General features: G+C 46.2%; 1 protein-coding gene across 3 annotated transcripts in view; it reads left to right on the top strand.

The window, feature by feature from the left end:
• Positions 1-22,395, top strand: part of ATXN10 (ataxin 10) — a 142,526-nt gene that overhangs the window by 7,904 nt on the left and 112,227 nt on the right. For all 3 annotated transcript variants that reach the window (XM_055562833.1, XM_055562857.1, XM_055562920.1), the window contains exon 2: positions 17,969-18,160. In XM_055562833.1, the coding sequence (XP_055418808.1) occupies positions 17,969-18,160 (192 nt within the window). The remainder of the gene's footprint in view (positions 1-17,968; positions 18,161-22,395) is intronic.

Here is a 22,395-nt window from a genome sequence, read left to right as displayed (position 1 = left end):
GCTTTGTTTAATTATATCTCAGTAAAGCTGTTATAAACTAGTAAAACCATAATGAGATACCTTTGCAAACTCATTAGATTTGCTGGGATTGAAACGACTGACATCTTTTGGTGAGGCTGTGGAGCTGCTGGGGGTCTTGTCCATTGCTGGTGGGAGCGTGGATGGTGCAACCGCTTTGGGAAATGCTTTGGCAGTTTTTTTATAAAGTTAAACATACTCCAACCAGTCCATTCTGAAGGAGATCAGCCCTGGGGTTTCTTTGGAAGGAATGATGCTAAAGCTGAAACTCCAGTACTTTGGCCACCTCATGTGAAGAGTTGACTCATTGGAAAAGACCCTGATGCTGGGAGGGATTGGGGGCAGGAGGAGGAGGGGATGACAGAGGATGAGATGGCTGGATGGCATCACTGACTCGATGGATGTGAGTCTGGGTGAACTCCGGGAGTTGGTGTTGGACAGGGAGGCCTGGCGTGCTGCGCTTCATGGAGTCGCAAAGAGTCGGACACAACTGAGCGACTGATCTGATCTGAAACATACTCCTGCCCATAACCCTAGGTATTTATCTTAGAATATATGTCCACATGACTTGTGAAAGAGTGCTTGTAGCAGCTTTGTTGATAATAGCCAAGTACTAGAACCTACTGCAACGTCTGTCAGTGGGCGGATGACTAAACTCCCTGGTAACTGAACCACCGGTATACACAGCAGTGCGGGCGGAGCTCAGAAGGCACCGAATGAAAGAAGCCAGACAAAGAGTGCAGTCCTGCGAAGCTGACCTTCTCTGTGTCGCTGACTGGTAATGAAGACATGAACAGTGGTTGTCACAGGAGGCTGGGGGCTGACTGGGAAAGAGCATGAGGGAATTTTCTGAAGTGAGGGAAACCTGCTTTATCCAGATTGGGGGTATTGGTTGCCTGGACTTGACATACTCATGAAACACTAGCCATCTGTGTAATTCACTGTCCATTATATCTCAGTTTTCTGTGTGTAAAATTCTTCTCCCTGCCACGCCCAGAAGAACTTACTTGAGCTGAATCTCAGCCAGCATGATGGAAGGGCTTTGTGGAAATATCACTGTCTTTTCTGCTTCCTAGTTGAGAATTATTACTGGTAAAACAATGTTTCTGAATTGTCAAATTTCCTCCAAGAAAAGAAGACGGAACTGGGCATCTCATGTTCTTAGTACACTCAGAGTGAGTTGGATTTTGATTCACGTGTTCCTCCATGCCACACAGTGCTCTCTGTTTCCAGAGCCTGAGATGAGCTGAAGTGATTGACACTCATGAAGTGCTTGGAACCAAATCTGGGAAAAAAGGAAAGTAGTCCTGGAAGGGTGCGGGCAGTAACGTGGCTCTGGAGAGTTCAGCTCCTTGTCCACTGAAGAGCTCAGTGGGAGGGCGCTTTTGGAGTCTCGCTTCGCAGTGATGTCATGCTGCTGGTGTGGGGCTGAGGTCTCCTTCCTCAGGGTGGGGTGGCAGAGGTGGTTTATCATGGCTCTTCAGGACCTCTGGGTAACATGCGTGGTTGTGCAGAGTGACTGAAATGGTTTTGTAAACCATTTCAGTTTGGGAGCATCTTCCCCACCCCCTTGAAATGTATTGGTATCAAATACTGATACCTTCTGGGACTCAGTGGGTTTCAGGGGGAAAAGGCTTTCGTAAGGCATAGAGAAGCGAAAGGCAAAGGAGAAAAGGAAAGATATACCCATTTGAATGCAGAGTTCCTAAGAATAGCAAGGAGAGAGAAGAAAACCTTCCTCAGTGATCAATGCAAAGAAACAGAGGAAAACAATAGAATGAGAAAAACCAGAGATCTCTTCAAGAAAATTAGAGATACCAAGGGAACATTTACTGCAAAGATGGGCACAATAAAGGACAGAAATGGTATGGACCTAACAGAAGCAGAAGATATTAAGAAGAGGTGGCAAGAATACACAGAAGAACTGTACAAAAAAAATCTTCATGACCCAGATCATCACGATGGTGTGATCACTCTCACCTAGAGCCAGACATCCTGGAATGTGAAGTCAAGTGGGCTTTAGGAAGCATCACTACGAATAAAGCTGTTGGAGGTGATGGAATTCCAGTTGAGCTACTTCAGATCCTAAGAGATGATGCTGTGAAAGTGTTGCACTCAATATGTCAGCAAATTTGGAAAACTCAGCAGTGGCCACAGGACTGGAAAAGGTCAGTTTTCATTCCAGTCCCAAAGAAAGGCAATGCCAAAGAATGTTCAAACTGCTGCACAGTTGCACTCATCTCACATTAGCAGCAGCAGCAGCAGCACATGCTAATGTAATGTTCAAAATTCTCCAAGCCAGGCTCCAACAGTACGTGAACTGTAAACTTCCAGATGTTTAAGCTGGTTTTAAGAAAGGCAGAGGAACCAGAGATCAAATTGCCAACACCCATTGGATCATCAGAAAAGCAAGAGAGTTCCAGAAAAACATCTGCTTTATTGACTATGCCAAAGCCTTTGACTGGGTGGATCACAGCAAACTTTGGAAAATTCTTGAAGAGATGGGAATATCAGACCACCTGACCTGCCTCTTGAGACACCTATATGCAGGTCAGGAAGCAACAGTTAGAACTGGACATGGAACAACAGACTGGTTCCAAATAGGAAAAGGAGTACGTCAAGGCTGTATATTGTCCCCCTGCTTATTTAACTTCTATGCAGAGTACATCATGAGAAACGCTGGGCTGGAAGAAGCACAAGCTGGAATCAAGATTGCCGGGAGAAATATCAATAACCTCAGATATGCAGATGACACCACCCTTATGGCAGAAAGTGAAGAGGATCTAAAAAGCCTCTTGATGAAAGTGAAAGAGGAGAGTGAACAAGTTGACTTAAAACTCAACATTCAGAAAACTAAGATCATGGCATCTGGTCCCATCACTTCATGGGAAATAGATGGGGAAACAGTGGAAACAGTGACAGACTAGATGGGGAAACAGTGGAAACAGTGACAGACTTTTATTTTTTGGGGCTCCAAAATCACTGCAGATGATGACTGCAGCCATGAAATTAGAAGACGCTTGCTCCTTGGAAGAAAGCTTATGGCCAACCTAGCTAGCATATTAAAAAGCAGAGACATTACTTTGCCAACAAAGGTCCATCTACTTAAAGCTATGGTTTTTCCAGTAGTCATGTATGGATGTGAGAGTTGGACTGTGAAGAAAGCTGAGTGCCAAAGAATTGATGCTTTTGAACTGTGGTGTCGGAGAAGACTGTTAGTCCCTTAGACAGCAAGGGGATCTAACCAGTCCATCTTAGACTGATGCTGAAACTGAAGCTCCAATACTTTGGCCACCTGATGCAAAGAGCTGACTCATTTGCAAAGACCCTGATGCTGGGAAAGATTGAAGGTGGTAGGAGAAGGGAACGACAGAGGATGAGATGGTTGGATGGCATCACTGACTTAATGGACATGAGTTTGGGTAAACTCCGGGAGTTGATGATGGACAGGGAGGCCTAGGGTACTGCAATTCGTGGGGTTGCAAATAGTCGGACACAACTGGGCGACTGAACTGAACTGAGGTGAGTGCCATTGTGTGGTAGTTTGAACATTCTTTGGCATTGCCTTTCTTTGGGATTGGAATGAAAACTGACCTTTTCCAGTCCTGTGGCCACTGCTGAGTTTTCCAAATTTGCTGGCATATTGAGTGCAGCACTTTCACAGCATCATCTTTTAGGATTTGAAATAGCTCAGTTGGAATTCCATCACCTCTACTACTAGCTTTGTTCATAGTGATGCTTCCTAAGGCCTAGTTGACTTTGCATTCTAGGATGTCTGGTTCTAGGTGAGTGATCACACCATCGTGGTTATCTGGATCATGAAGATCTTTTTTGTACAGTTCTGTGTGTTCTTGCCACCTCTTAATATCTTCTGCTTCTGTTAGGTCCATACCATTTCTGTCCTTTATTGTGCCCATCTTTGTAGTAAGTATTCCCTTGGTATGTCTAATTTTCTTGAGGAGCTTTCTAGTCTTTCCCATTCTATTGTTTTCCTCTATTTCTTTGCATTGATCGCTGAGGAAGGCTTTCTTGTCTCTCCTTGCTATTCTTAGGAACTCTGCATTCAAATGGGTATATCTTTGCTTTTCTCCTTTGCTTTTCGCTTCTCTTCTTTTCAGAGCTATTTGTAAGGCCTTCTCAGACAACCATTTTGCCTTTTTGCATTTCTTTTTCTTGGAGCTGGTCTTGATCATTGTGTCCTGTACAATGTCATAAACTTCCATCCATAGTTGTTCAGGCTCTCTGTTAGGTCTAATTCCTTGAATTTGTCACTTCCACTGTATAATCATAAGGGATTTGATTTAGGTCATACCTGAATGGTCTAGTGGTTTTCCCTACTTTCTTCAATTTAAGTCTGAATTTGGCAATAAGGAGTTCATGATCAGGAGTCCCAGTCAGCTCCTGGTCTTGTTTTTGCTGACTGTATAGAGCTTCTCCATCTTTGGCTGCAAAGAATATAATCTGATTTCTGTATTGACCATCTGGTGATGTCCATGTGTAGAGTCTTCTCTTGTGTTGTTGCAAGAGGGTATGTGCTCTGACCAGTGGGTTCTTTTGGCAGAACTCTATTAGCCTTTGCCCTGCTGACGCAGAGGGTGTGACTGCCGGCGGTGGATGTGGTGGGTAGGGGCTCTTTGTTTCGCTTTCTAGCTCATTCTCTCCTCCCGGCTACGTGTTACATGGTATGTTGTATGCTGTATACTCTTCAGTTTGCATCTTTAATTTTTGCTCTGTTTTTGAGTGCTACCAGTTTTCATACATAGAGAGCTAGATCATTAACTTCAACTGTTGTGGAGTGTATGGTCATAAGATTACATCATCATTTATCTACCTTTTCTTACTGTTGGGCATTGGGATTTGTCTTTAATGTTTGGTAACTCCAACAGCACTGCAGAGACCATCTTTATAAACGCCTCCTTGTATACGTGAGCCATTGAGTTTTTTTCTCCAAAGCAGAATTTGAGGTAGGAACTTGAGTGAAGTAATTTAACGATAGGCAAGCCCCAGCAATCACAAGTGTTGGAGAGGGGAAGCTTGGTGTGGAAGGAGAGAGAGCTGACGTAAGGATGCCATATTCATTGGCAGCTGTTGGAGGCAGCTGGGGCTCAACCCAACTGGGGATCCCTGGGGGATGCACCTCTGAATTGTCTGAGCACGGAGGTCGTGAGAATTGCCCTTGGGGTCATTAACTAGATGGGCCAAAGGTGTGTGATGAGGGACACCATGAGTGTTTGCTATAGTCTGCTCTTCTCCTGAGACCTGTTCTTGCCTGACACTGTCCACTCAGTCACGGACTCTTGGAGGCCATCGCTGTTTGGAATCTTAAAGAAGAGACCTCACGGGCATGTCGGAGCAGTAAGTCCCGTCCCCCTGGCGCAGCCTGTCCTGAGGCCGTTAGCAGACAGTCATCTGCTGGCCCCAGATTCCCGTCTGGACTCCCCTGACTCTCCATCACTGTTGCCGGGCCCTGATGCCGAGGGGGCTGAGCCCTCGGTGGCCTTGCTCTAGTCCGCCTGTGGTTGCTGCCGCTGCCTATTTATTGTTATCCCTAGACACAGAAGTGCCAGGAGACAGCCCGTCGAACTCTGAGTTCCAGACCCTCTCCTCCCTGCCCCCCGCGTGTTGTCGCAACCCTGGCTCTGCATGCTAATCAGGGGGGTTACTCCTCCTGTGTCGTCAAGTCTTTGCCTGCTGGTTCGCCAGCTGGAGAATCTCTAAGTGCTTGTTCTGTGGGTCTGGTCTGAGGCACCCTGATCCCTTTCTGTGCTCCCTGCTGGAGTGCTGTGTCCTGGACTCGGGCTTGGCCCAGCACAATCGAGAGTTGCAAGGTTGGGAGGCACACACTCTGAAGGGTTGTCACAGAGAGCGCTGAGGAAAGGCTGGTTTTCCCTAGGGCTAGACTTTCTCTGTGAACTTTTAGTTTGCTGGCTCACCTTGAGAGATTTGTTGCCTTTCCTGCCTTTCTGGGCTCACTGCTCTCTGTGTAATCATGTTGCCCTTTGCTCTGCCTTCTTCCCCAGTGACCCCAGCCTAAGGTCAGGCCTTCCTTCTATTGGTTATTTGTATCCTAGTGATACTGGGAGCTCGTACAACTGGTCACCATGCTGGCCACATCGTGGACCGGGTTCTGTCTATGAAGTTCTGTGGCTCCCTCCTAACATTGGAGGTGCACAGCTTTGCACGTGACCCACACATAGGGCTGTGCTGCTTGTGTGCCTGGTAAGTCATGTCCGACTCTTTGCGACCCCATGGATTGCAACCCCCCAGGCTCCTCTGTCCATGGGATTCTTCAGGCAAGCGGACGGTAGAGGGTTGCCGTTTCCTTCATCCAGGAGATCTTCCTGACCCAGGGATTGAACTGGTGTCTCCTTCACCTCCTGTACTGGCAGGCAGATTCTTTATCACTGAGCCACCTGGGAAGCCCAAGGCTGCCCTGAGGCCAGCTCTTTCCTGCTCTCTTCAGATGCAGGTCACCCTGTCGTGACACTGCCTTTCCCATAGTGGCTCTGATCACCACAGGCTGGAGGGGGGCTTTTGGTCTCCATTGTGCCACAGTTGGGTTGCAGATGACCTTAGACCTTCTGCCTTCTGACCTGGGTGCTTTTGCCTCATATTCCCCTTACCTCTTGCGAAAAACTGCAGTAGAGTATTATGGTCACTTACTCACCTGCCTGTCGGCTAGAATGAGCCCAAACCTGAGGGCAGGCTTCTTACTTACCTCTGTGTCCTCAGGATCTCCTTTAGTACCTAGCACAGAATGAACCCTTGGTTGTGTTTTTATTACTTCCTTAAATAGTTAATTTCCTGGAGTCAGCATAGAGGAAGGACTCTGGTAAGAGAGGTATAAAACATTGTGAGATATGACAGAGGATCGTGATTTCAAGAGGTCAGAAGTGTTTTGGTGTCCTTCATTGCTTGCATCAAGACGTAGACTAACATTCATAGCGAAAGGGACTGCTGAGCCCTTGAGAGGCCGGCATAATGTAGAACTCGGAATAAACCGGTCATCTGTGTGTACACAGGCTCACATAGGTTCTCCCCAAACACAACTGAGCCTCTGGCCAGCAAGTCTTTGGCTGCACCAAAGACAACAGCCAAACAAAACAAAACAAAACCCACAACACAAAACAGGCCCCCTTCAGACCCCCATGAGTTGTCAGCTTAGTGAAGGGGCCACATGCTGTCTTGACTCAACCATGACTCAGAATCAGCTGTGCTGAGAGAGGACGTCAATTATGCAGCACTATAAACAGAACTGTGTAGCGTGTGGTGACAGGTCCCTTTATTTTTACCTGTGCCATGAGCTGGACTGCCACACGGAGCCACTCGGTAAGGTATTCTGAGTCAGCTTCAAAATACAGATGTGGTCAGTGTGAGCCACCCCGAGCATCCAATTATCCTAAATGGACAAAGCAGACAGGAAGAAGTTTGAGCCGGCAAATCAAAATAAATAAGGTTAGAATGGTGACCCACTGTGCCCTCAGAGGAGAGTTTCTCAGCTCTTTTCATCCTCCCAGTCTTTTGTAGTGGTCCCTGGACCAGAGGGTATGGCCACTGGACTGTGGGCAAAGATACTCATTCAAAGGCAGAGGAACCCTGGGGCCCACTGCAGGCTGAGTCAACCTCTGGTGGCCACAAGCCGAGAGAAGTTACATTAGAGCTAAGAGTGTAGTGGAGCGTGGCCGAGCGCAGACCTTAGCAGGGGCTGTTGCTGTGCACAGTTAACCCGCACCCCCTTACCAGGAACCGTTACTATTGGTCCGTGCCGGGGTGGGCCCGCCCCTAAGCAACCAGTTGTCAGTGAGCGACAGTTAGTGATCCTGGTTCCCTCTCAGCCATTGGTCGGTGCTGCAGTGAGCCCTTCCCACAGCAACCAACTGTCAGCGAGCGACTGTGAGTGGTCGTGGTTCCACTGGGGCCCACTGGGATGCCTTCTCTTAGCCAGGATCAGGACTTCGGAGGATGAAAGTTGTGTCTTGGGACCTTGCCTTTTCTTGTCAGAACAGAGAATAGCGTTCGTTTGGTAGATTTACAGGAGCATCGCTACTGACTGTGACCTGACACCAAGAAGCTTGCAACAACTGCCCATGCTCCTCCCTCACCTTTCCTAGAAAAGGGCTTTGCGGAAAACTTGGGGTTGTTAAGGCGTGAGCCACACATCTTCTTGTGTTGCCCTCAGTAAACCTCTCTCTGCTCCAAACTCTTAGAATTTTGGTATTTCCTGGCCTCTCTGTGCATTGGGAACACAGACTTGCATTTGGTAACAAGGACAGTTTGTAAGTGAGGGATCCACTTACGATGGCCATGGAGGAGTATGTGTATGTAGTGCTTAGCAAGGTGCTGGGTGGGCATGGCATAAACACGGTTCAGTACAAGTGGCTGTCATCCTCGCTGAGAATATTATAAGCCTATCAAAAGAGATTATATGGTTATGCCATGATATGATAAGAAAACACAGTAACACGGAGACATCACTTCTCCCCAGGGTGGCCTGTGGTTTCGGTGCCATTCAAAGTAAAATCTCAGCAGGGATTTTGCTAGACATTTACAAGCTAATTTTTTAATTAATATGGGAAACTGGGTTTTCTGTTACTCACTGGTTCCCTTAAGGCTTTGTATAGATCCTTTTGGACTCAACTTTTAAAACCCTTCCCATGTGCAGGGGGCTTTCCTGGTGGCTCAGTCAGTAAAGAATCTGCCTGCAATGTAGGAGATGGTATGCAGTGCAGGAAACCTGGGTTCAATCCCTGGGTCAGGAAGATCCCCTGGAATAGGAAATGGCAACCCATTCCAATATTCTTGCCTGGAGAATCCCATAGACGGAGGAACCTGGCGGGCTACAGTCCATGGGGTCGCAAGAGTCGGACACGACTTAGTGACTAAACCACCACCATGTGCAAAATTCCTTGTGTCTTCAACCTCTCTGGACATTCCTGTCATCTTCTTGATCTAGGTGAAATATGGCTCACTTCTAAGGACACACCTTTCCCAGAACGTCCTCCAAGTGGGCTGTTTCCTCCTCTATCGTGTGCATTGCTGAGCCTGAGGATGTGCAGGTGTGAAGGTAGCTGTCGTTGCTGCTGTCAGAGCTTCTCCCTCCACGATGCCTGCAGCTTTGCACATCACGCCACCAGAGCATGTATAGCTCATAGATGATCTCTTTCTGTTAACAGTTCAGGTGGTCACTCTGTCATTCCTTGAAGAATCTGACTTTGGGTCACTGTTAACTCTGCGTTACTTCTCCTGTCTCAAGTCTTGGTTATTTTAGTGTTTACTGAGATGATCGTTTCATATTCAAAAGCAGAGACATTACTTTGCCAACAAAAGTCCGTCTAGTCGAGGCTATGGTTTTTCCTGTGGTCATGTATGCATGTGAGAGTTGGATGGTGAAGAAGGCTGAGCGCTGAAGAATTGATGCTTGTGAACTGGGGTGTTGGAAAAGACTCTTGAGAGTCCCTTGGACTGCAAGGAGATCCAACCAGTCCATTCTGAAGGAGATCAGCCCTGGGTGTTCTTTGGAGGGAATGATGCTGAAGCTGAAACTCCAGTACTTTGGCCACCTCATGCGAAGAGCTGACTCATTGGAAAAGACTCTGATGCTGGGAGGGATTGGGGGCAGGAGGACAAGGGGACGCCAGAGGATGAGATGGCTGGATGGCATCACTGACTCGATGGATGTGAGTCTGAGTGAACTCCGGGAGTTTGTGATGGACAGGGAGGCCTGGCATGCTGCAATTCATGGGGTCGCAAAGAGTTGGACACGACTGAGCGACTGAACTGAACTGAACTGAGATGATCGTTTCATTACCCTGACCTTTTATTTCTTGACTTTGACCACCTCTCCCCTCTCCCGCTTCCCCCATCTAACCACACGTTGCAGTGTGCTACCTAGGCCTTGTGATTAACCGTGGCTGCATGCCCTCCGCAGTCTTGATTCCAAGAGTCCCACTCTGACTGCCTGTTCTGTCTTGTCTGTCTCTGGGTCCCCTACTGTACTAAGTCTACGCTCCCCGCTGGACACGCAGTCTGTTGATCTTACTTCCTCCTATTCTCTGTCCCTTTTAGTCCCTCTGTCCCTTATAGTCACGTATCCCTTAAATCCAGGTTAGACCTATGGATCAGTGATAAAGCATTTCCTTGTATTCATTCTCAGTTGCCTTGCCTCTTCTCCTTTGTTATACTTCGGTGGTAAAACTCTAGCTCTAGTTAAATCCAGCTTACTGCTGCTTTTCCACTTGCACACATCCTTGTTCAGGATGGAGAAGAACGTAACAACACACTAGGCTTTCTGTAAACTGACGCTCACTGACCTTGTGTAGGGATTTCGTGCTCCCTGGCAGTGCTGCCATGGCCCGGCCCGTTTGATTCTTCCGCTTCCCTAGTTAGCTGACGTATGCAGTTTGCGCTCCCTCAGCCTCCACTGAGCTCATTCTGAGCTTCCTGCGTTTCCAGGAATTCCCGCTTTCCTCTCCGCACCGCTGCCTCAGTCTGTCCCCATAGTTCGCCTTCCCTTGGGTACTGTGGGGGTACTGCCCTTCTCCAAATGCCAGCCCCCCTGAGGTCTTCACATATTCCTCTCTCTTTTGCATACGTTGCTCCAACAATTCTCTTCCCTTCCCCTCTTTCTTAAATCATCCATTTCACCCTTTCTATTGGATTATTCTCATCAGTTGATAAATGTGCTGTGATTTTTCCCATCCTAAGAAGAATCTCTCCCCCATTTCCCTCATTTTTTTCTCCCACTTATATAAACTTCTCTAAGGGTTTTTTATGTTCATCTACTACAGTTTCCCCTTCCTCTCTCTTGAAACCATTCCACATTGCCAGGCCCCTTGGTCTTCACCTGAAATCCCATCTTCTCTGCTGCTTGACGTTGCTCATCACTTCTTTCTCCCTGGAACACCGTCTTCATTTGGCTCCCAGAACCCCACCCCTCTGCTGCTTCTGTCTTATTGGCTGTTCTTCCTGAGGTCCCGCACTCAGTCCCTCAGAATTCTCCCCACCTACCTGTGCTGTCATGGCGGTTGCCTTCAGTCTTGGGGTTTTGTTAGAGTTGGTGGTAGCTCTAACACTGTCTTCAGCTGGACTTGGCTCCTGATGTTCAGACGTGCATGTTCATCTGCTTACTCCATATTGCTGCTTGTATTTCGCATAGGCATGTCAGATGTGGCAAATCTCAGACTGAACTCCTGATATTCCCCCTCCCCCAGTATCTTCACAGCAGTCTTCTCCAGTTCAGTCAACAGGAGATAGTCCGTCCATTTATTGCTCAGGCCAGAGTTGGGTCAGAGTTTGGCACCATCCTCAACTCTGCTTTCTCAGATACCCCTCATAATAATTTCTCATCAAATCTCATTGACTCCACCTTCAGAATATATTCAGAGTCTGGTCTTTGCTTATTACGTCTGCCGCTGGCCCCTCCTCTCCCAACTGCGTGGTGGAAGAGTGTCCTAACTGATCTCCATGTGTCTTTTCTTTCTTTTGCTGTGATCAGTTCTTTACCGAATAGCAGAGGGATCCTTTAAAAGTGAAAGCAGGTGACATCACTCCTCTGCTCAGAACCCTCCCTGGCTTCTCATCAGGCCAGTGGTCCTTTCAGTGGCCTGCAGAGCCTGTGCCTAACATACATTCCTAAATCCACATGGAGTTCCTTTTTGCTTAAGGCTCCGGTCCTGGTTTTTCCCAATATGACTGGTAGTTGCTCCAGCGCTTCTTCTGGAACAGCCTGGCCTTCTCCCTGGGCCTCTAGTGCCAGCCCTGCCATCCGCCAGGTTCCTCTGCGCGCACAGTTCTTTCCTGGATGCCCTACTTCCGTGCATCCACCTTCTCTCTGCTTGCTTTCCTTGACATAACGCACTTGAGAGTCTGTTCTGAGGAGAGATGCATTTTGAGTATGGTGAGGACATTGGAGTAGAAGGAGACGGGATTTTTTGGGGGGATGAGGAGAGGACATTTATTTGAAACCCTTCAGCGCTGGGGTCAGAGCCAAATTTTGATCTCTAGGTCAAAACTGACCCACCACTGGTTTTTTTTTTGGTTAATAGTTTTTGAGTTAAGACTAATTTTTACATTTTTAATGGTAGGGCAAAATAAATGAATAGAATTCCATGATACATGAAGATGATGTGAGCTTTAAATCCCAGCGTCCACAGGAAGAGTTTCACTAGAACACAGCTGTGTGTGTGTGTGTGTGGGTGCTGTCTCGGACTGCCCTAACCCTGCAGCAGCAGAGCAGCTGGGACAGAGCTAACAGATCCTCACGACCTGAACTAGTTACTCTGTGGCCCTTTTCAGGAAAAGTTTGCCAGCCCCGCAGCTCGTCTCAGGGACAGCTTGAGAGTCCTCGTGACAGAAGAGGGGAAGACAGCGTGTACAGGAGAAGTTGGAGGTCGCCAAAATGAGTTTCAGACTTTGGTGCAGACTTTCTGATAGGAGCTAGAGATGTTTTTATTTTCTGTTTTGGTTCTTCCTAACGCAGTCAGATCAGTAAGAGGTTTATGGTTTTAAATAACCAGTGGTTGTTACTTTAATCTCTGAACTTGTGTGTGTTCTGATAGTTTTCCTCAGTGATAGTGGTTAAACTACTCTAAAGCATGTGTGCCAATTTTTAATTAAATCTCAGGTATTAGAAGAAGTCTTTTAACAAGAATGAGATTCTTAGCTGTAGTGTTACAGTGACAAGCAGTTAGTTCCCTTTTCAGTAGGGGGTCCCCTTGATGAATTAACTGTAAGATGTGTGTACAGATAGTATGTTAGGCCGCTCTAGCCTGCTACACATAATCACTGGTAGTTTTCTTTAATTTTACTCAAATGGGACTTGCCAAGATTAAACCTACAGATCTGTTCAAACTTGAAGGAAATGAAATCCTACCGTTTGTATAATTCAGAGGCTGTTTCTGTTCTGTAAAGTAACATTTCATTTCTAAGTTGTCTTCAGGGTATGCATTCCTGTCTAAAAGGAATGTCCATCGGTTGGATTTTAATTGTCCTTCTAAGCACTTTCGGCTTCCTGTGAATGAAGTAGCTAAGCTTTTTAAAGTCTTTGCGAATATTTTGTGTTAGTTTGGTTGAAGCAGAAATGACAGCAATTTTTATTATAAATAACATTTGTAACATACAAACGACTGACTGATCTTCACTAGATATTTCACTGTTGTTAATCATTACACATACTTACCTGTGCTGTCTTGACAGTAAATATGGAATTTGCAGACAGAGTACGTTAGGACCACTTTGTATCTGTGCTGCCAAATAGCCTCCATTCAAGGCCATGGAGAAGGTAGAGAGAGTCAAATGTTTTCCTCCTGGTTACTGTTAACGGAGAGCTTTCTTTGTTCTCATCTGATGAAAGTTGTGTATTAAAATGTGGTGAGTAAGATCTGTAGCTGTTTATTATATGTCTCTGTAGGAAAAGGGTTTTTTCTCCCTCTTTCACCCTTTATAGAGGGATGCAGACATCTAAGAAATAGTTTCTGCTTTCGGGAAATGTAATATGTAGTTAATCGGGTTACAGCGGCTCTCCTTTCCCTCCCCCTTTATGCTTACCCACTGTATCATTTAGTAGGGAAGAAGAAATTAGATGTTTTTTAAATACCAATTATAAGATGTCTACATCTTAAAATATGACCCTGTTTTTCCAGATTTTGGGGTCCAGGGGTGTGGATTTCTTAATGGATGAGTTGAGCTGGTTCCTGGGTGTTGACCTGGTTCTGGTTGCTGCTGCAAAGTACACTGATAGCCCTGGTCCCGACAGGCCCGGCGCCTGACCGCGGGCTCGGAGCACTGGCTCAGTAGGCATTTGGGCTCCATGGCGAGCCTGTGAAGCAGTGAGATGCTGCCCTGAAGATGTGACTAGTCTGTCTCTGTTTTAAATTTGAACAAATGCAAAGTAGTTAGTGCAGGTCTGGGCCCTAGAGGTACGAAAAAATAAAGTCTTCTCTTTTTCTGGGGTCTGTAGTCCAGCTGGAGTGGTGGACCGGTTCAGTGAATGTAATCCGATGTGGAGAAGTGTTATTCCATGCTGTGGATTGAATTCCAGGGGAGCGTGTTGTCCTCTGGGCAGAGTTCCACCAGGAGCCCCGGGTTCGTTCTTCCAGGCAGAGGCTGGGGTGGGGGTGGCATAAGGAGGGATCTGGTGAACCCCTCATGCACGTGAATAAACCCAGAGGAGGGCCAGTGCTGCCCTCAGGTGTCCATGTGACCACAGTCCCCATTGATTTTCTCTTGGTATCAAAAATGTAAACTTTTGTGTGCGGAATAGAAGCTGCCAAGATTACTCTTGAGGAGCTGTTAATAGTTATTTGTGTGTCAGGAGTCTTTTGATTGACTTTAGTTCAGTTGAACATTTTTCTTCTGGCTGAAAGTGTAATAGAGGCATGTGTATGACACACACAAAGTGTGTGGCATTGGAAATTGTTTATTCGGGGTAGTTCCTGGACCTGCTGAGGGTGCTGTGCTTGGACTGTCAGTTACGCAGTTTTCCTAAGAACAGTGCTTTTGTTTAGTGTAGTCTGTGATTTGTTGTTGCTCAGTTGCTGAGTTGTGTCCGACTCTGTGGCCCCATGGACTGCAGCATGCCAGGCTTCCATGTTTTTCACTATCTCTCAGAATTTGCTCAAACTCATGTCCATTGAGTCGGTGATGCCATCCAACCATCTCATCCTCTGTCTCCCCCTTCTCCTTCCCTCAATCTTTCCCAGCATCAAGGTTTTTTTTCCAGTAAGTTGGCTCTTCGCATCAGGTGGCCAAAGTATTGGAGCTCCAGCATCAGTCCTTCCAATGAATGTTCAGCTTGATTTCCTTTAGGATTGACTGGTTTGATCTCCTTGCATTATAGTTTGATTTCAAAGCTTTTGTTGTGATTGATAGCAGTTTTGAGTAAAATAGATGTTAAAAAGAGTGCCATTCACAGTAGGGAGGTGGTACTATGTGAGAGGCAGCTTGCGAAGGACTGGCTGAAAGAAACCACACTGCCTTCTTTCTCGCTTCTTAGTCATCATAGTAGAAAAAAAGAGGCTTTATTGTAGCAGATTATTGAAGTTGTAGAGCTCTACTTTTATTTGATTGGAAGATTAAGTAATAAATGTCTTCAAAACTTTATGCAGATGGAGTAGATAGAAGTAATTAGGCTTATTCTTTGTTGTAGAAATCTTGATCACTCTTGGCATTCTTCAGAATACTTTAAACCCTTGGGTATTTTCTTTGTGTATTAATAGGGCCTGCTCTATATTTAGTACTGTTGGAGTCCAGAGCACGCCTCCCCAAATAAGCCTTAATGGCATGTTGAGTTTTTTGAGTTAAAATTACTGAAGAAAGAGCTGATGCAGGAGGGACCCTCCGATCCCCCTTGTCGGTGTCGGAAAGCAGGCAGTAAATCTCCATGTGAGAGGCACCCTCCCTGACCCCCGAGGCAGAAGGCCGCTATCCCCAGAGGTGGATTCAGGGCCCCAAGCCTGTACGAACAAACCCGGTATCTTCTGGAATTTACTACCCGAGTGCAGACTCTGGTTAGGTTCTTCACTAACTAAGCACGCAAGCCTGTTTCTTTGTTCTCTCAATTCCTCACAAATGTGTCCTTGTCTTGTCTAAAAAGTATAGAAGCTGCCTGCTCTGGCCCACTTTCTTGGTCCTGTTTCTAGGAGACCTCCATGCACACAAATTAAAACTTTTGTTTCTCTTGTTCCTCTGTCGATTTTATTGTTAGTCCCACCTGGAGTAGTCAAGATGGGTAGAATGGGGAATTTCCTGCCCCTCAGCAGTGCTCTTTAGAGCTGTCTTGATGGAGTTAGTGAATGTTATTGTCTCTGAAAGTGGCTTACACATGTCATTATTTTATATGGTTTCTGAGGCTGGACTAAGGCTACAGCTCTGAACTTTGACCTTTTTAGTTGGTTACTCAGTCACTGAGACCTGAGTCAAAGCTTCATGATCCTTGTTTAGAGAGGGCTTATGGCAGGGAGCAGGGGGCAAGTTATTTCCTGGGGGAATTTCCAAGTTTAGTTGATTAATTTATACTCTGTCTCTGAAACAAAATTTGAAGTGCTTTAAAAAAAAAACACTTTGCAGCTCATCAGAAATAACCGACTGACACTCCATGGAAGTTCTCCTTGGTTTGGAGCACAGATCAAGAAGTGGGAACCGTGCTTGCTTTTTTTCTTTTTAGTGTTTTTTACATTATTGAAATAGGTGCCAACGTTTAGAAATCAGATTTAACATGAAAATCTAGTTCATCTTTTAAAATAGGTTGGTGTGTCCCCTTTGCCCAAGCCTCTACTAGCCATAGGCTGGAGCAGAAATGATAGGCCTTAGGCTTCTTGCTTTTCACAGCCCACACCTGGCCCAGCTTGCCACTCAGGGTACTTACTCCACAACTTCAGACATTGAGTAACTCTAAAGAGATTTGCTAAACTTGAACTATAATTTTTGTGTATAAATTTTGTGTAGTCTAACAGTATACAAATTGGGAGAAATGTAATACGATTTGATATCTGTAATATAATCAAGTTACCAAGCCAAAATAAATAAATACAGCTAGATAAAAGGTAAGGGAGGAAGTTGGAGGGGAGGGAAAAGCCAGATAGGAAAAATAGGGTTAGCACTCAGAAGTCATGCTGAGGGGTTTGTAGTGTTAAATATGGGTGGTGGCTTTGACTCCTTGCTTCTTAAAGGCAAAGACAGGGAAGAGGACATGATGAATAATGTGATTTATTCTGTCCATCCTTAAGGTGAAAAGACGACACTTGGAGCACAAGTATTTATATGGTCCTGAAGCTCCCAGAGCGGGTGTCTCAGTGGCTTGGGGCGCTTCCGTGCGGTGGTTCTGTGGGAATGCACTTCACCCCCGGCTCCCCCCTCTCCAGTGGTCTGGCTTCATCCAGGGGTGAAGTGTTCCCCTTCACTCCACAGTGAGAGTGCAGAGAGAAACCCCACGTGGTCAGAGCTGAGCTGTGAGCATCTCTTCAATTGTCTAACAGCAATCTGTCTTCTACTGTTAAGGCAGATTCTTGTTTCTCTTGGGGATTCATGGAATGAGGAAATTGGCTGGCATTTAGGTGCTGTGTTGCACACAAAAATTCTTCTCTTCATAACTCGGAGATGATAGCCAGTACGGGCAGCGCTCCTGGCATGAGCAGCGTGTGGGAACCAAGGTGCGGGCTGCGCGGGAGGGAACCGCTCTCCCGGGAAGGGCACTCACCCTGGCTTTCTCTCAACTCTCTCTCTCTCTCTCTCTCTGTCTCCCTCTGCTTCCGTCTCCTTCCCTCCTTCCCACTCCCCAAGCCCCCGTCTCTGTGGTTGCACGTGTATAAGCTCAGAGACCTGCTGCTGGCTTGCTGTATCTGAGAAAGGATAGTGTCTTGCCCCTCAGGCAATCCTTCATGAGTTTTCTTTCTCATAATTTTACTTTAGGTACAGATACTGGTTGACAGAGGACGTGGTTATACCCTCTGTCCAGAACAGGAGATGCAGAGCTTCTGTTTTGAGAGTAAATCTGTAACCCTCATACTCAACAAAAGAATGTGAAATGCAGTACTTGGGTGCAGTCTCAAAACCGACAGAGCTGACCGTACATAGTCACTGTGAGCGGGATGTGGGCTGTCGTGGGGATGGAAGTCAGCCTCATTGGGGACTGTGGCTCCAGGGGTTGTGAGCTTAGTGACCAGGGCAGGCTACTCAGACTCCTTGCTCTGTTCAGTTATCTTTAAAATGGCTAGGACAGTGTTGGCTTCATGAGGTGAACACAAAGCTTCAGTGAGATAATACAGGGAACGGTTGATGGGTCGCTTAGTCTCTGTAGCTCTTTTGTGTTATAAATCAAGGAGCTGAAGCAGATAGGCCTGACCTACCTCCCCACAAAATTAAGTTATCAATACACACACTGTTCTGAAAATGACGTTTGGAAATTAGTCTTTTTTTTTTTTAACTGATGTGCAACAATTGTATCATTTTTCAGAGAAACAGCACCCAGGACTATCTTCCAGAGAGTCCTGGATATCTTAAAGAAATCTTCTCATGCTGTTGAGCTGGCCTGCAGAGATCCATCTCAAGTGGAGCATCTGGCTTCCAGTCTGCAGCTGATAACGGAATGCTTCCGGTGTCTCCGGAATGCCTGTATCGAGTGTTCTGTGAACCAGAATTCAATCAGGTACTGTTATTTCTAGTTACATTCATGCCTCTGATTATATGGGCTTCCCAGCTGGCACCAGTAGTAAAGAGCCTGCCTGCCAATGCAGGGGATTCAAGAGATGCAAGAGATGTGGGTTCAATCCCTGGGTCGGGAAGATCCCCTGGAGGAGGGCCTGGCACTCCACTCCAGTATTCTTGCCTGGAGAATCCCATGGACAGAGGAGCCTGGTGGGCTACAGTCCATGGGATTACAAAGAGTCAGTCGCAGCTGAAGCTGCCTAGCACGCATGCATGGTTTGATTGTATTTCTTTGTGTCTGCGTGCTGGTTCTGCCGCATTGGCTTATCCAGTAGAAACGATTTTGGCATCACAGCTGCCTGTTTTTTTCAGACTCTCTCCGAGTCTCGGGGACAAGTGCTCTGTAGGACTTGCCGTGGGAAACTCTTAGATGAGTATGTAAAGGGACAGCATGTTTAACATTAAGGTTGCTTCCGTTTCTTACTTGTATTTATAAGTTTAGAGGTATTTGGTTTTCTACATAAAGGTGATTTGAACTTATCTTTGATCCTTTGATTCTGCCTGCCTAAAGGCATATGCAGTTCTAGACTTCACTTATTAGTTGTTAATATTTTAATTAGTTTTTGTGTTTTAATTAGTTGCTCTTGACTTTACTTTGAACAGGGAGCTCATTGTGAATTTCTGAGATGAAATTCACATCATGAATTTCTCAGCTTTCCTTAAGATCCAGTAAACTTGCCAGCTTTACTTCCACTTAACTTACAATGTACAACTAAAATGTAATTACAGAGATGAGCGAGAAAATTGCCCTGTGCTGTTCTTGTTCTTTTACACGTTACATTCTGCTCCCAGAACTGAGCACCTTTCCTCTTTGGTTTTATGGAATCTACTTTTTATTAAAAGTTTTTACTCGAGGGGAAGTCAGAAGCCATAGAGCATGCTCATCTTTATTTCCTGGACTCAAGTGTAGACAGAGCCCAGGGGCCTTGCTGTCAACTGCCAGGATGAGTGAAGTCAAGCTGGTGCAGAAGCCAGTAGAGGGATTCCCTTCACTGCCTGGACCGTCTTACACCTGAGGCTTGGATATGATTAATGAGATTCTTTAGATCAAAGGAGAGGGCAGGGGGGAAGGCGAGGGTTTAACTTCAGCACAGAATTGAACATGGCACCCTATGCAGGTAAATGGATAGACACAGTACTAACCTTGGTGGTGATAGTTAACACTGAGGAAGTGTAACTGGCTATATGCCAGATGCAGCAGGCCAGAACTGAGTGTACTTTGTCACTTGCCTGTAAGTGGAGGCCTATAGTGTGACAGGAGAGGAAAGGGGAGCCCTGGATGGAACTTCTAACCATCTGGGGCGTCAGCTCCTGGAAGAACCGTTCATTCCTCTAGTCAGAAGTACAAGAGAGAGTCCAGTCAACCTCAGCTAAAGCTGATGTTGCCAAGCCTGTCAAGGTTCAGATCTCAAGCAAAATGTATTTTTCTGATGTTTTAAGTTATTAAAGAATTAATTAAAAAGTAGGATGCTGTTAGGGGCTAGGTCTTTTTATATCCTTTGTCTGAAAATTGCACTTTGTGTGGACTGGAATTATTTTTTGCCAAGGCTGAATGGAACACGGGATTTAAGACAGCAGAGCAAACAATCTGAGTCATATGAAATTTCAGGAAGTACTCAGAGAAGACTGTTAAAAGCAGTTAGCCCTGCCTGTAAATATGACCCCTATTGCTGGGGTTGCTGTGCTGTTACTGCAGAGAGCCAGATGAATAGTTCAGGCTCTGTGGTCTCTGTCAGAATGGCTCGGTTCTCCCATTGTAGTGTGAAAGCAGCCATGCGTTGTACGTGAACAAACGCACATGCTGTGTTCCAGTAAAACCTCATTTGTGAACATTGAAATTTGAGTTTCATAGAATTCGCATGTCGTGAAGTTGCATTTATCTCCTCCCCGAATCTGGCCGATAGAAGCAGGCAGTGCGCCCAGTCACCTGACTGCTGTTTTTATGTGTAAAGGCAAGGGCAGAGAGGGGAGCGGTGTCTTCTCTTCCAAGGCCCCATATTTGAATAGAGGAAAGGGGCAGTGCTGTCTGCCCGCCTGGGCTCGGGGAGGGGGTAGAGGGTCCTAGCCTTTGCACGCCCACCCTGACCCTCTGCCCACCTGGGCTCAGGGAGGGGAGCGAGGGTCCTAGCCTTTGCACGCCCACCCTGACCCCCTGCCCACCTGGGCTCGGGGAGGGGAACGAGGGTCCTAGCCTTTGCACGCCCACCCTGACCCTTGTCTTTAGCAGTGACTGTCTTGGCCTAATTCTGATTCATGTTGAGAAGTGGTGAAGAATGTAGGGAGCTATATGAGTTTCTTTTGCTGTTGTAACAAATTACTGCAAATATAGTAACTTAAACCAACAGAAATTTATTATCTGACAGTTCTAGCGTTCAGAAGTCCAAAATCCATTTTTCTGACCTAAAGTTAAAGTGCGAGCAGAGCTGGCTCCTTCTGAGTCTCTAGCAGAGAATCCATTCTCTTGCTTATCTGTTAGTAGCTTCTAGAGTCTGCTTGCTTTCCTTACTTCATGGCTCTGTCTTCCCATCTTCAAAGCAACGCTGTAACATCTTCCAGTCTTTCCGACTCTGACCATCTGGTGTCCCTCTGATAAGAACCATTATAGTTACATGAGGCTCACCTAGTAATTCAAGATAACCTTCCCATCTTCAAATTGTTAATCATACATACCTAGAAAGGTCTCTTGTATTTTCTGACCAGTTCTTATTCTCTGACACCAGCTGGGAGTCCAACAATTCAAATCCAATCTGACCCTAACTACCTCACGTTAGTGGTGTCAGGTCCCATAACTTCGTGACTCAGTCTCACAGGACTGTCCCACTTGATGCGAGGTGCAAATGGGGTCCCCAGGCTACATTTTTGCCCAGCTGACTGCAAACTCAGGGCTTCCCAGGGTACCCCTCAGGTTTGATAATTCAGTAGAATGACTTTACATTCTACTGCAAGTGTCCTGTAAAGGGACAGTCACATGGAAGGGATACGCAGGATGGGGCAGGGCACAGAACTTGTAGGCCTTTTTTAGGCCTGCCATCTTCTGGACACTTTGGTGTGTTCATCAGCCCATTTGAAACCTTTCCAAACTCATTGTTTAGGATTATTCATGATAGTTCTGTCACATAGGCACGACTGATTGGATCATTGGCCAATGGTAATTGAACTCAGTCTCCAGCTGTCTTCCCTTCCTCTGAGATGGGAGGTTGAGGTTGAAAGTGTCAACTGTCTGATCTGATCTTATGGTTGGTTCCTGTGGCAGCAGCTCCCTCCTGAAGCCGTCTACAGGCCCAGTGATAGTCACCTAATACATTAGCATAAACTGAGGAGGGGGCTTGTTAGGATTAACCAGAGCCCTTCCTGTCACACAGGGACTTCAAGGATTTCAGAAGCTCTGTGCCAGAAACCTGGGGACAAAGATTAAATATATATTTATTATATCACACCTCTTTTGCCATGTGAGGTAACATAAACTAAAGTTTCAAGTTTAGTATGTGGACGTTTTTCAGTGACCATTATTTCACCTAGCACAGTCTACCCTTTGGCCTCTAAAGATTCGTGGCCATACTATGTGCAAAATACATTCACCTCATCTTGAGATCCCTCAAATTCTTGAACTGTTACAGCACCAACTCAAGTCTAAAATCTTATCCAAGTCTCATTAGTGTCCCAAGTCTTACCATCTGAATTACATATGGTTGAGATTCTGGGTGTGATTCACTCCGGGGCAGGATTCCTTTTTATCTTTGGGCTCGTGGAACTGGACAGCAGGCTGTCTGCTCCCAAAATACAGTGGAGGGACAGGCATAGGGTAGCAGTTTTAGACATTATCCTCTAAAAAAGGAGAAAATTGAGGGAAGAGAGGAGTCATTGGTCCCAAGCAATTTCAAAATCCACTTGGGCAAACTCAGGTTTTGAGGCTTGGGAATAATCCTCTGTGGCTTGAGGCTCTGCCCACAGAGTCATCCTTCCTTTTTCTTGAAGGGTAAGGGTAACACATGTTTTCACCCGAATAGTTTTATCAGTCTTCTTTCATTCTTTCTCTGTGCATTTCATCCATGTCGGCAGGGTTTCTACTGGTGTGACATTCTTAAAAACCTTGTGGGCCTCACGTGCATGTCATGGGGATTTATGCACCAGTGGGCAGTATAGAGTGTGCTGTCGAGCTTTCTCAGATGACCCATC

The sequence above is a fragment of the Bubalus kerabau genome, chromosome 1 (assembly GCF_029407905.1).
Source record: "Bubalus kerabau isolate K-KA32 ecotype Philippines breed swamp buffalo chromosome 1, PCC_UOA_SB_1v2, whole genome shotgun sequence".
Taxonomy (NCBI): Eukaryota; Metazoa; Chordata; class Mammalia; order Artiodactyla; family Bovidae; genus Bubalus; species Bubalus kerabau.
Note: the sequence above shows the minus strand (reverse complement) of the source record. Positions and strands in the feature narration are given on the sequence as shown.